General features: G+C 42.7%; 1 protein-coding gene across 1 annotated transcript in view; it reads left to right on the top strand.

The window, feature by feature from the left end:
* TGFBR3 (transforming growth factor beta receptor 3) overlaps nt 1–14387 on the top strand; it is a 155436-nt gene extending 141049 nt beyond the window's left edge. The window contains exons 16-17 of the mRNA XM_063298248.1: nt 399–506; nt 8454–14387. Of these exons, the coding sequence (XP_063154318.1) occupies nt 399–506; nt 8454–8572 (227 nt within the window). The 3' untranslated portion in view covers nt 8573–14387. The remainder of the gene's footprint in view (nt 1–398; nt 507–8453) is intronic.
* The last annotated feature ends 308 nt before the right edge of the window (nt 14388–14695 follow it).

Here is a 14695-nt window from a genome sequence, read left to right as displayed (position 1 = left end):
GGCCACACTAAACAAAGATATATTAAATAGTGTAGCTTAGGCTTTCCTTTGGGTTGACATTGTGACCCAAAATCTCCATACCAGCTTTTTTCAACTCAGCTTTCTCCTGTTGGGTGGATGACAGTTGCTGGAATCCAAATTGAGGCTTGAACATCAATTATTTCGCGCCATCCCAAATAGATAGCAAAGAGCAAAGTGGGACATGGGCCAGAAAGAGAGGGAGGGACAGGGTGAGCCTGTTCAGGGCAAGAAGAGCTCAAGGTAAATATGGTGAGCCCAACAGGTACCAAGTCCTGATTACAGAATGCAATTCATGAAAAAAAATGCCATTACCTTTTGTTTTGTCTTTCTGAATGCAAATAAAATATCATTTTCTCCCTAACCTCTGAATTTCACAGCTGTGGTCTACGGCCTGGACACGTTGACAGTTGTGGGAATTGCCTTTGCAGCTTTTGTGATAGGTGCACTGCTGACAGGAGCTTTATGGTTTATCTATTCCCACACAGGTGAGTCAGACGCTTTTTCCGGATTGCACGGTATCTCTGTAACTCTGGCCATCTTCGCTAGCCATTAATTTGACTCGAAAAGTAAAAGCCCCTCAAGGATCTTTTAAAAGGTTTCTTTTTAAACAGTAGAACTTCAAGTGTGGAGAATATTCATATAACACATTAAAATGACTATAGTGTTGTTTTTCAAACTTGGCAACTTTAAGATGTGTGGACTTCAACTAATACATTGAAAGGATATACTGAGAGAAAAACGTAGCTGATAAGAAGGGGTGGAATTTTGTATCTTGCATCTGAATGGAAGATGGAAAACCATTTAAACGTGTTATTTGGCATTCATACCAACATGTATTCATAGAGATTGAGGCAACCATTCTGAGGCCAGATATCTGGAAGTAAGATTCCCTGAGTTCCCTAAAGCCTTCTTTTGAGAAGCCATATGCAGCATTGCATTGTGAAAAGTATAATGATAGATCCATGCTGTGGTTACATATAAGTTGTTAGAGAAAACCCAAGTGAGTAAACAAATATAACTGATCTGCTGGAAAAGAGAAGAGTATGTGTTCAGGAGACTGACTGATTTTGGCTTTCTTGAGAACAAAAGCAAGTTCAGATATGATCAGCCAAGGGGTTGCTATTACTAAGTGTTTATCTGCTATCACATATGGAAATACGTGTTTCTCAGCTTTGACACATAAAAATGAATAGAAACCAATGCAGGGAAGAAAATACAAATGAATGGAAATGTGTAGACAAGTTCCTTAGGAGTTAGAATTTCTTTCACAGGCCCTTCAGGTCACCATAAAGGAATGTTGATTTATGATTGAAAACTGGATTCTGCTCAAAGCCAAGAATACTATCAGTGAATGTACTGATCCTAATAAAATTTCCATACTTCATTATGATGTTGGATAAAAAGAGAGCACCTCCCAGTGTTTCTCTGTTGTATCAGTCATGGAGATTAGAAGAGAAAAGGTTAATTACACACATTGTCCCAGCAAATGTGTATAATTAACCCTTTCTCTTCTAATCATTTTCCAATAAAATTTGTGCCTTCCTACAATATCCACATTAGGTCTCTGCAGAAATCTGGTTTCAGAGAGTAAAATCTGACCAGGAGTATCTTAAAGCGATGGTCTTTCTGGGCTCTTGTGACTACCTTTTGCAGCTGAAATGAGATCCTGGGAAGAGAGACTTTGGTTTGAGGTGTTTTCAACAGATGCAACATGCATGCCCAAACATGCTCTGAATCACATTTTGTCCTTTGTATCTAGACTGCCATATTACCTTAATCCATGTTTTCTTCTCTGCAGGAAGAAGAGATTGCAGAATTTGTGGGGGGGGGGATTGCTGGTTCTGTATGGGAGAAATTACTAGCAAGGAAAGGCTAATTATATTTCCTAAAACCATAGATCCAAAAAAGTAGAAGAGTTTTGGTACAGCAGAAAAAGAAGCACTTCAACTCAGAAGTTTGTTTTGTTGTGCTTGCATTACAACTATGGAAATGATAGAAGGAGAAGGGGAAGATCCATGTGACATAGTTTTCAAACTTCTGCCATAGATTAATGAGAGTATGGAAGAACATGTCACCTTACTTTCCTATTTAAATGCCTCATTTCTTTCTAGAGTATAGGACTTGGACTTGATAGATCTCAGTCCATTTCCTTATCATTTATGAATCGGAGTTATTTTGGAACAAGCAATGTCTTATTTTGAGCAATAAATCTTGTCTCCTACTTAATTCTACCTTACACGAGTGATGACTAAGCCAGAAAGTTGCATCCAATAGCAACTTCAAATTATGTCTAAATCAGAAACTACAATTAGTGACTTCCAAACAAACCAGGATATGGAAAGTAATTTTAAACTGTAATAGTATATTCTGTCTTAGTTGAAGTTATTAAGCACAGTTTCCTGAATCAGACAAGATGGAAAATTCTGGTTAATTGAGGCTTATTCACTTGGGGTTTGTGTGTGTGTGTATGTAAGCGAGAAGCAAATAGAAGAAAACAAGGCTGTACTGGAACCTCATATATCTGGTTTATTGAGATAATATTTGATCATTTGAATGTGTTTATTATCTTATGGCCTATCCTTCTGCAGCTTTGTACAAGGAAGAAATTGGGCAATTCAGCATAATTCCCTAAGTCCTCCTTGCCTGTTTGGTGTGGGGAAACAGCACATAAGACTTGTCTGAGCTATTTATTCAACAGTGACTTGGTATGCGGGCTATGCTTTTATGCAGAACTTTAGTTTTCACATTCATTTATACATAGTTTGAATACTGTGACTCTTTCAAAAGTAAAAGTTTTGCTCATGTCCAAGGAGTTCTCAACAAATAGGTATGATAAATGTGTTTATTTATTTTATTTATTATTCAAATTTCTATCACCACCCATCTCCCCCATAACAGGGGGACTCTGGGCAGTTTACAATAAAATTAACCATTTAAAACCATCAACATATAAATTACAAGACAAACAACTGACATAATAAAAATAGATAAATATAAAATCCAAGTGGCAAAGATGATATTCAGTAGGGAAGCCTCTACGGCAGCAGCCACCCCCAAGAAGAGCTATTGCCCTTCCCATCCCAGGCAAGGTGGCAGAACCAGGTCTTCAAATCCTTCCGGAAGGCTGGGAGCAAAGGGGCCTGCCTCACCTCCGGGGGCAGAATGTTCCAAAGGGCGGGGACCACTGCAGAGAAGGCTCGCCTACTGGACCTCACCAAGTGAAATTTCCTCACCAACGGGGTCTGTAGCATGCCCTCTCTGCATGACCGGGTGGGATTAGTCAATGTTATGGGGGTCTCTCAGGTAACCTGGCCCCATGCTATGTAGGGCTTTAAAGGTCATAACCAACACCTTGAATTGGACCCAGAAGCAAACTGGCACCCAGTGCAGCTCGCACAGCAGTGGTGTCACATGTGCCGATCTTGGGGCATGCATAACTGCCCGCACACCCATGTGCCGATCCTGGCGCACCCATAACTGCCCCCCATGACTCCCTCTATATGGGAGATGACCAGGGCATGAGTGACTGTTCAGAGGGCATCTCGATCCAGGAAAGGGCATAACTTTCTGCCCCTGGAGGTGAGGCAGGCTTCTTCGCTCCCAGCCTTCCAGAAGGATTTGAAGACCTGGTTCTGCCGCCTTGCCTGGGATGGGAAGGACAATAGCTCTTCCTGGGGCTGGCTGGTGTCATAGAGGCCTCCCTACTGAATATCATCTTTGCCACTTGGATTTTATATTTATTTTTATTATGACCGCATTCTGGACCAGCTGAAGCTTCTGGATACTCTTCAAGGGTAGCCCCATGTATAGTGCATTGCAGTAGTCTATACGGGAGATAACCAGGGCATGAGTGACTGTTTGGAGGGCATCTCGATCCAGGAAAGGGCGTAACTGGTGCACAACATGAAGTTGTGCAAAGGCCCTCTTGGCCACGACTGCCACCTGCTCTTTGAGCAGGAGTCATGGATCCAGGAGGACCCCCAAGTTACGCACTGGGTCTGAATGCGGCAGTGCAGTCTCTGTCCCATATCCCAGCCTGAAACCTGACTGGAAGGGGTCTAGATAATCTGTTTCATCCAGAATCCTCTGGAGTTGCAATGCCACCACTTTCTCAACCACTTTCCCCAAGAAGGAAAGGTGGGAGACAGGACGAAAATTGTCCAACAGAGTAGGGTCCAGTGATGGTTTCTTGAGGAGGGGTTGCGCCAGTGCCTCCTTGAAGGCAGCTGGAACCACCCCCTCTCTCAAGGATGTATTAAGCATTGCCTGGACCCAGCCATGTGTCACATCCCGGGCTGCCTTCACCAGCCAGGAGGGGCATGTGTCTAAATGACATGTGGTGGCCTTTACAATCCGGAGGATTCTGTCTGCTTCCTCAGGTCCAACAGGATCAAACTGCTCCCAGATAACAGGGTAAGTCTGTTCCCTCGGCATCTCCCCAGACTGTGCCTCATGCTTAGAGTCCAACAGATCTGAGCAATTTTATCCTGCAGATGCTCAGGAAACTCCTCCACATGGCCTGTAGGTGGGGCATTGAATACACCTTACCTAAAAGAGATCGAGTAATTTTAAACAGGGCCGTTGGGTGGCATTCTGTGGATGCAATAAGAGCAGAGAAATATTGATGTTTCGCCACTCTTATTGCCACAAGGTAGGCCCTAATAACAGCTCTAGCTTGTGTTTGATCAGATTCAGTCTTTGTCTTCCTCCAGCGGTGTTCTAAGTGTCTCTTAACTCTCTTCAAAACCCGCAACTCCTCCGAAAACCATGGGGAATGTCAGGTAGAATGGGGCAAGAGAGGCCGCACAAGAGCAATCCTGTCCAAGGCCCCGACCACTTCCCTGTTCCAGGCTGTGGCCAGGACCTCCGCTGGACCGTGCAGTAGATCCTCGGGAATAACTGCCAGCTCCTTCTGAAACCCCATTGGGTCCATTAGTCACCAGGGGCAGACCAATCGAATGGGCCCACCCTCCTGTGGAGTGGGGCAGCACAAGAGAATCTCAAGGCCACCAGGGCGTGATCTGACCATGACAATGGGGACAGCTGTAATTCTCCCCTTAGATCACATTGCCACTGCTCCGACAAGAAAACCAAGTCCAGGATGAGGCCACTGTCTTGAGTTGTGTCCCGAATAATCTGGGACAGACCCATGGCTGCCATGGTAGCCATGAACTCCTGAGATGCCTCCGAGGCATGTCCCAGGGACGGCAGGTTGAAGTCCCCCAGAACCATAAGCCTGGGGAACTCCATCGCCAGCCCTGAGACAGCCTCTAGCAGCTCAGGCAGGGAGGTTGCTATGCAGCAGGGAGGCTGGTATAGCAGCAACAGTCCCAACTGTTCTCGGGAACCCAACTTGAAGAACAGGGTCTGACAACTGGCCACTTGTGGAGCAGCACCCCTGAAAGCCACTAGAGACTCTCGGATGACAACCGCAACCCCTCCTCCCCTGCTCCAGGGTCTCGGCTGGGGCCACACCTGAAACCCAGCCGGGCACATTTCCAAAAGGGCTATCCCCCCTTCTGGGCCCAGCCAGGTCTTGGTGATACACGCCAGGTCTGCCCCCTCCTCTGTGATCAAATCACATATGAAGGGGGCCTTGTTGTTAACTGACCTGGCATTAAGGAGCAGCAGCCGGAGACCAGGGCCCTCAAGGATCTGCTGTCCAGGGCCTGGGTATGAACCCAGAGGGCTGGAACATGCCACCGTTCCCCGAAGATGGCCTGCCCTCCAGTTCCCATCATAACATCCCCAGCCCATCACCCACTCAATGGGGTAACCCACCCTGCAGGCCCCAGTTTCCAGGCCCAGTTGCCTCCACTCCCAGACCTCTGGAAACCCTGGATTGAAACAAGGGTACCCTCCCCCGTGCACACATCCTCCCACACTGTCAGCGTCAGGAGATGGCAGGCCCCCCAGCACATCAGCTCTTGCTCTTGGCACTGTTAGGGCCTACCCGCCCCCCCATCTACACACTCACTGTGCCCCCCCTCAGCCTCTCTCACTGGTTGCAGGGGGGCACCCCACCCACTCCTACCCACCTGCTGTTTCTCATTTGGGTGGGTACTCTTACATACAACCATGCAATCCTGGGCTCCCCCTGCATCTCTCACACCCAGAGGGAAGCCCCACACCCACCCTGAGGGGCCCCCAATAACTCTCTGCCGTCTCTTAAGTAAATTAGGGGAGTGACTGGTCCTCCACGCCAATCCCTTCTCCCTACCGCTGGGGCCTGCCACATCTACACCCCCTGAGTCCCCTGTGCTGTCAAAATCCCCACCAGACCACTCCACCCCCTGGGCCCCATGCACTGTCAAGCCAACCTCCTGCCCCACCAAAGTCCACTGCGCTTCCAAATGTTCCTTTGCAGATCCCATCTTCCCGCTCCCTTCCTAGTATGTGATAAGTCCATCCGTCAAGTGTAAAGGGCCAAGAACACTCTATTATTTATTAGTCTGAACTCAGAGCAAGCTGTTTCAAAGTGTATGTAACTTTTCCTATTAAGTACATCTGAAGATACCTCTCTCTACTTTCAAATAGCAAGATTATTCCAACCTGCTCTCTCCCCGTCCCCCGCTCTCAATAATTTGGGTGGAAAACTTAGAAGTCTCTGTTTAATAAGATCTGACTGAAGTAAATTGAGAAAGCAACACATGAAGTTTGGCGTATGAGGATGGCAAAGCAAACAGACTGCCTTGAAAGGGAGCTGAATTGGCAGGCTTCCTCAGTGTGAATAATCAAGAACATGCTGTTGCACTCAGATATTTATGTCTATAAGTGGGTTAAAGACTGTTTATGGCCTATAGATGGGATAGAGACATTTCCGAAAACTTCCACTTTAAATAGTGTTCTGACACATGGTGGTAAGAACCCTTTTCAGAAACAATCTACTTTACCAACCTGTCTCAGATGGTACATTTTGTCCTAAGGAAGTCCCTGCAGTGTCCCTTACTCCTAGGAGCAGTCGCCCGCAGAAACCTCACTGATAAATGTTAAGATTCATTGATAATAGTTGCAACTCGTAAACTGGCCCATTTCATCTGCTTTATTTGCATGTTTGAAAAATTCCAAACTCCTGAAGGCAACTTATACTGTGGAATCAGAGAGGGGGTGAAATGTAGGCTGGCACCCACCCAATCAGCTGTAGCACATATTTATACTCAGATTTCCATGCAGTAGTGACTAGTCAAATTTATCTTTAGCCTTTAACGGTACTTAATGTATTTTAATAGTGATAGGTGAGTGGTTGGACAATACAGGCTGCTCGAGAGAGACAAACCAAGTTTTTTTCCCTGAAAGGGGGAGATGCTGGAGGAAAGATTGAAATTCCAGCAGAGATCCGTGCCACCGAGACAAAGGGGCATAACCCCATAGTTGAAAGGGAAAAAATGCATCTGTGGAAAGTTGTCTAGAAAGAGGAAACGGGGGAGGGAGAAACATGAGACAGTATTATTTGGCATCCAAATGTTGACAGCTGTGTGTGCTGTTTTCCCCAAAGACGAAAAGGTATTCATCTACACAGAGTTAGAGCAAAATATATACTGATTGCAGCTGATAAGCTGAGGTTGGTGCACAACTCTGTGTAATGGTGTGGTTTATAGCATGGGTGACAACATAGCTGTAACAGGACCCAGCAACAGGGGATGCAGGCCAGTTCTACATTTTGCAGATCACTTTCCTGGCAGAAAGATTGAGGGGCCCTGTTAAGGGAATGAAAGCAGCAGACTTGAATATATAGGAATTGGTTGCTTTTCTCTCCTGAATGTTCCCAGGTTTTGTTTTGGTTTTAGCTAAGACAGGTTTGCAAAAAAACCACCTGGGAGAAAACAATTTTTCTTGCCTAGAGATAGCTTTTACAATGTCAGGAAAGGAGCTTTGTGCACATAAAGTTATGGGACAGAAGAAAGGATGAAGTGACCTAATAAATGAGAAGCTTGAACTAAATCGAGGATGCAGTCAAAAGGTTGTTTTGGTTACACTGGGAGAAAAAAAATCAACATAGATTCTACTTCCTGCTGCCGAAAACATATTAGCCCCCAAATATTTCCCCAAATAATAGGTGAGTTATGCTTTTTCTTTTTAGCCAGTATAGGAAGGAAGCAGGAGACAAAAGGTTGTGGACCAAAGGCTGGGCCTGAATCCAGGACCTTCAGATTTGAAGACCTTCTAGATTGCTCATCCCGTCGGAATACCTTTGGGGCAGTCAGTTACACTCATTACAGAGTCCCTATCAAAATAAAAATGGTGGAATTCGGTATGCCAATGTTTAGCTGCTTGGAAGAAGAGCAAGGATGCCTTGCTAAACGATAGAGAATTGAAGACCCTCGTTACTGTTCCCTTCCTTTCCTTCTTTCTTTCTCAGGGGGGCCAGGAGATTGTGAGGGCAGCAGAAGTAACTCAGAGCTTGCTTTTGTTTGTTTCTTCCTCTCCTCCAGGAGAACCAGCAGGAAGACAGCAGGTTCCCACATCGCCACCACCCTCTGAAAACAGCAGTGCAGGCCACAGTATTGGCAGCACACAAAGCACCCCCTGTTCCAGCAGCAGCACAGCGTAACGCAGGAGGCGAGGTGGAAATGCACGCAGCAACGTAGGAGACCAGAGGTTCAAAAACAGCTGTTTGTTGCCCTTTGCTTCCATTGGTTTGGATTCTTTGGCAAAATGTGGAGGAATTTCCTTATTTTTTGCTTTTCCTGGATAAATGTGGTCCTCAAATCTCTTGCAGCATGCTGAGGCTACACATGATAGAGCTACTCTTTTTGTACAGCTGTGGGCGGGGTAAAAAAGGTCCACGCGCTCTCAGTGTGAAACGCAAGACTTTTTTCCCACCCCCCGCAAATGCTGCTTTGTCTCCACAGAATTCCAGGGCTGAGTTCTGCAAACTTCCAGGAGACGCAAGATGTCGGCAACGGGATTTCAGTCTCATAAGCTGGGGAACGGGTTTTGTTTTCCTAACCTCCCTCACTCCCCCACCCCACTGGGCACAAAAGCAAGGTGGTTTCCAATGCAAAACTGGGCACTGATTTCCTCAGATACGCATTGCAGGTCACCATGGCTATGGCACTGATTGGCTGTATGATTGTTGAGCTTGACCAGAAAGCCTCTTGTGCTGTTCTCCGTTTAAGGGATTTGTATCAACTGAAGCCTTTGAAACTGAAGCGGCGTACGGGGGGGGGGGGCGGCTAAAAATACATGTTGGTTAGGTATTTCTAGTTACTCACCCTTCCTTCTTACATATCCAAAAGTCTGCTTGTATACATAGGGTAGCTTTCAGGGTTGTTGCATTTTTTCCCCCATATTGAGAACCACCAATCTTTTTTCAGGACCAAATGGCTAGTCTCACCCTTGTAACCTAAGCTTTCTTTACAAGATGCCCTTTGTATCCTGCAGTGCTTTCACCTGCTCTTTGCTTTGCACCAGTTTGCATGTCAGCCATCACACAGCCTGTCTCCGCCTTGCACATGTAACAGTCTCCCCACCCACTGCTGTGTTAGGCATTGCTTCGGAGGTGCACTTCCACCGAGTGAATGTGCAGAATTGCCTCCAACTTTTACAGAGAATGAGGAAAACTTGTTTTTTTCTGCAAGCGCCATGCCCAGTGAGGCATCCATGAAGCTATATTCTGGAAGAGGGTGGGTGAGTTGTCCTATGATTGCACTTGGAGGTTCAGGATGGGTTTATGTCATTGGCCAGTTTTGAACTTAGGCACGCCTGAATATGCTTCACGAAAGGAGGGAAGGCCTTAAAAAATAAAATGGTCATTAAGAAAGGCTTTAGATGTTTTTAAATTATTTCAGTGCTATCTATTGTGAGACATCAGTTTTGATTGGATTGGATTTGTGGTCTCAATCTAGAGATGTTTGTAGAATGCTGACTTTAAGTATATATTGCTGACTTTTAACAGTATAAGCAAGTTTAATACTCAGATTGGATTCTGTGCCCCATAAAAATGTCCTGCTTTAATAAGAGCTAGCTTTTTTTCTTTTGGTTATTATTGAAAAACACTAGGGTCAAGTATTATGGATCCAATTTTCCACAATCTTACTTTTTTCCATTTGTTGAGCACTCAGTGGAGACAAGTATTGAGACAAACTATTGTTTATGACTTGTAGCATATATAGCATGCCTCCTGTAAAAGCCTTCTTATGTTTTGATTCCAACTCATCTCAGTATCGCAATTGGAAATATATCAGAGTAACACTTGAAGTGGTATGCAGTTGTAAGAATGCGATGTTATCACTTTGAGAACTGACAGCAAAATAAGCACAGTTGTTCTTTTGCAGATTATCCTAAGTATCATTCTTATAACTTCAGTCAGTACTGTTTTTTCATATCGCTGTAACTAAATTTTTACTAGAGCAACATACTGGTCAGCTGCAAGAGAATCAAGAATTGTGCCCTTTTAAGCTAGATGATATACATTCAGTTTGCATAGTCATACTGGTGGGTAATTAGAAGCAAGATGAATATGACACATAAAGATTATTATCTTAACTGAGGTATTTAAATAGGTGTTGAACAGAAAGTCCTGTAAACACTCCCCCGTTTCAACATGAATTGTTAGGCTAGTGATTGCCAACCTTTTCTATGTGAACCAGTTCATTGCTATCATCATTATCATCACTACCACCACTACCACCAAAAGCTTTAAAATGGCAGAAATCTTGTGCAATTATGGTAATCCCATCTGAAATCTTACGAGATTTTGGATAAGAAAACAAAAATCTTGTGAGATTAGCTGATCTCCTGAGATTTTGGCCATTAAAAAACACTTTGCACAGCAACCAGAATCGGGACCGGCAACTTTGCTGCTAAGTGCCGAGGTCATTAAGACAGACATCACATGACCGCAGCTTACGATTTTACTTCTGCCTTCTCTATTAACTCTGCTTGTCACAAGCCAGTTGTGAAGCATACAAACGGCAGCCGTGTGACTGTGGGAAGCTATGATGGTTATAAATGCCTGAATTGCAATCATGTGTGAGTGGGACGCTGCAATGGTTGTGAATGCAAAGATTGGGCACACAGCTATTTTTTTAACACCACTGTAACTTTGGGTGGTCATTAAACGAGGCAGTCAGTAAGCGAGGACTGCCTGTATCCATTCTTAGTTTGTTGTTTGTTTGGTGCCCTCACTGGGGACTTATAGGAGCCCTGTAAATTAGTAGCGATCTCTATGTTGGGAAGGATTGCTTGGCTAGTTTGGGTGTAACTGTGCTAGAATTTCAGAGGGGGTTAGGAGTGGCCAAATGCACTTGGCCTGGCTGGGTTTTGCTCAAAGTACAGTGCAAGGAAAGCTGGGATTTATACCTCCACCTCTCCATCCCATTAAAATTACTTTTATGACACAAAAGAACTGCCAGCTGACTCCAAAAAGTGCCATTACAGCAGCTAGTTCTGATCCCATTTTTTAATAGTAGCTCAAGAAGCAGATTGAGGCAGGTGTAGCTTTTCACCCCCTTGGGGAGAATGTTTTCACCTGGTGATTGTCAACATTGTTAATTGCTGACGTTATCAATGCTCAGCTCCAGGAGCATATTCCAAAGTCGATACCCAGGAGAGGATCAGTCCTTTGGTTGCATTTCATTTCAGCTTGTTTTTAGCTTCCTGCATAGCAAAGTATGCTCAAAATGGAGGTACTTATTTTGTTCATTTTGTTCAAACAAATATTCAAGATTGCTAGTCATAATTAAAATCCAAGACGCAAGAGTTTTTAAAAGACAAATTAAAATAAATGCTAAAATAAAATTCTGGTGCAGAAGAAACCAAATGTGAGGATTTGGGTAGATTTGGAATGTATTTAAAAGACATCAGACATATTTAGATAAATAAGTTATTGCCACTCCTAAGTGTTTGCGGGACTGGATTGGCGGGAGGTATCTGGACAGCCAGGAAGCTACCTGTATATTTAAAAAGAATGCGCTTTGCCTAACCTTCAGCTGAATGTATTATGCAATCATATTCTATGTATGAAAATCTTTAAAATGTCTTCAGAGAAGACTAGAGTCTTTAAATCAATCATAGCTCTATTATATTAAATGTGAGCATAAAATATAAATATATATAAATACATATATTTAAATATAAGTGGCTTTATATAAGATGGGTAAGTTCGGTTACTGTGAATTCTGTGGCTTTGTATAAGATTTATTTCCCCTGTTTTAATTCTTTAGATTAAAAAAAATAGAAGTATAGGAAGTATTATAAAGTTGGTTATTGGAGTAAAAGGTTAAACATTTTGTGTAAAATGCTTAAATGTTTTTTTTTTTTTGAGAAAGATGCTGCATTATGAATATTTCTATTGAAAACTACTCTAAAAATGTAGATTTATAATTCCTGACATGCAAATTAATTCCATTTGTACAAGTAGAGAAGTTACATTTTTCTGGACTTATATAAAAGATTAAAATAGAATGAATAGAGCAAACATGCTGCACTTAATTAATCATATTACAGAAAGCTCAGTTTATTATTTGCCCTTTGTTAACAACTTGAGTTAATAGAAAATTCTTATATTGTTAATTGGACAATGAAGCTCCCCTCCTCAATCTTCAGCCCTTCAGATGTGTTTGAACATTCTCCAGGATTTTCAGCCAGCCTCGGTATGTTAACTGGGAATTCTGGGAGTTGTAGTTTCAATCCATCTGGAGAGAATCAGAGGAGGGCTGTAATAGAAAGTGTATGTTTATTCCAGTGTTGTTGTATATTTCAATTGAATTATAAAAGTCCTGATATTAGCAATATTGAAGAATGGAGCAACTACTGCTGTAAACTAGGCACCAAATAAGAAAGAGTATTTTCTAGCAGATAACTGTGCCATAAGATTGAACAGTGGCTTTTTCCACAGTCATTGAAGTTCGTTTTTCTGCTACAGATATAAGCTTTGCATTATGAGGCCATTCATTATTTACTAAAAGTTGTTTTTTTGATGATGATGATGACGGTTCTTGTATACTATTTAATGTGTAGCAGTGCTTCTTGTGAATATATTTTGCCACACGAACGCATTTTAAAACTTGGTTTTAAACATATATGGTATGGTATTTTGCAGGGACTTTGACAGAACTTTTGTGGATACTCAATTATAATCCTTGTAATTATAATCTGCTGGAGACTGCTTTTTGCAGAAGCCCAATTGATTCTTCTTAACAAGCCTTCTTCAGTGAATTCAACATTTTTAATTTGATTAATATGCATACCAATTCATACTGAGTTTTTTTTTAAAGAAAAACTGTTAAGTTGTTATGATCCAGCCCAGCATTGTGTTAATTCAAAATTTGTCAATTAGCTTGAAAATATTATCCTCAGTCACAATTTGACAAAAGTCTTCCGATACCCTCCAAGAAAATGTTATCACCCCAAATGACACCCTGCCCTGAACAGTGAAAGCAAAAATTCACTCCTTTTACATACCCATTTTCCCCCTTAAATATCATGCTTCCTATATTGCTGGCTTTCTGATCCAGATATACTTATCAATATTTGCTTGCCTTATCAAATCATATTTTCATAAAGCTTGCCAACAGTGGAACTACTAAAATAAGATAAGCAAGATAAAAAAGACTGCTCATTGTAAACTTTATTTTGGCAATGTATAAACTTCACTCTATTTTGCTTGTTATGTTGATATACCTGTCTAATCAAAGCTCTTGCCTGTTCAAATATTTTCATGTTGGGCAGCTGTTAGTTGACTGTCAACATGCAATACATTGTGTAGGACTGGCACTACGTTCTGCATATTTTTTGAAAGAAGATTGTATGTTCTCCCTACCCACCCCTTAACTGTCTGTATCTGTGTCTGTGTCCTTGTCTTTTCTATGATGTCTATCTACCTCATGCTTCAAAAGAAGACTCTTGCTGATTGTAAGGGCAATTCAGCGGGCACTGCTGCTGGGCCTCCCCTCCCATTTCAAAGGGGCCTTGGGGGTACTGGCCTACAAAGCTCATTAGAATAAATGGATGATAAACAGCGGTGGCCCATGCTGGTTTGCACCCTGTGTGAGTAGAGTGTTTTTAATGAGGCAATTGTTCTGTTTTGTTCGTCAAACCTGGGGTGTTCATGAAGCGACTGATTCAGTGTTTGGCGTCTACCGTTTCCAATGCAAATACTTTAACCTTCAAAAAAAATGATTAAAAAAGCCTGTTGTTGGGTTTTTTACCAGTGAGTAGGGAAAATATGCCTCTTTAATCCCTGTGGCCAGTTTGAACACCCCATTTGTATATGTGCCTAGTTCATTCCCCACTCCAGGAAAACAAAAACAAAAAACAAAATTCCTTTGTGTATTTGATAAGTTGTACAGTTTTGATAGAACCCATGTAATGTTACCTTGTGTTTTCTGTGCTTAATAAAGATATCTCAATTATTAATAAAACCTAATGCTTATTTTATTAAGTATAGTCTTATATCCTGCTACAAGAGGATTATCAAGCAACACATTTTCTTCAAACCTAATAGGAGCTTGAAACATTACATAAAAGAATGACAGGGGAGGGGGCAGTCTGAGGACCTTGGAGCACATATCAGCCTTGTGAGGTAGTCCAGACAAGAAGCACCCCCGGAAGTACTAGTTTTAACTTTATTGTAAGTTTACATTAACAGAATCTTGCAAGTCTGAAACTACATGTCTCACCCCTTGCCTTTTACAGTCCAAGAAACTAGCGAGGATCCCTTCTGAGATGT

This window comes from Candoia aspera, chromosome 3, assembly GCF_035149785.1.
Source record: "Candoia aspera isolate rCanAsp1 chromosome 3, rCanAsp1.hap2, whole genome shotgun sequence".
NCBI classification, from domain to species: domain Eukaryota; kingdom Metazoa; phylum Chordata; class Lepidosauria; order Squamata; family Boidae; genus Candoia; species Candoia aspera.
Note: the sequence above shows the minus strand (reverse complement) of the source record. Positions and strands in the feature narration are given on the sequence as shown.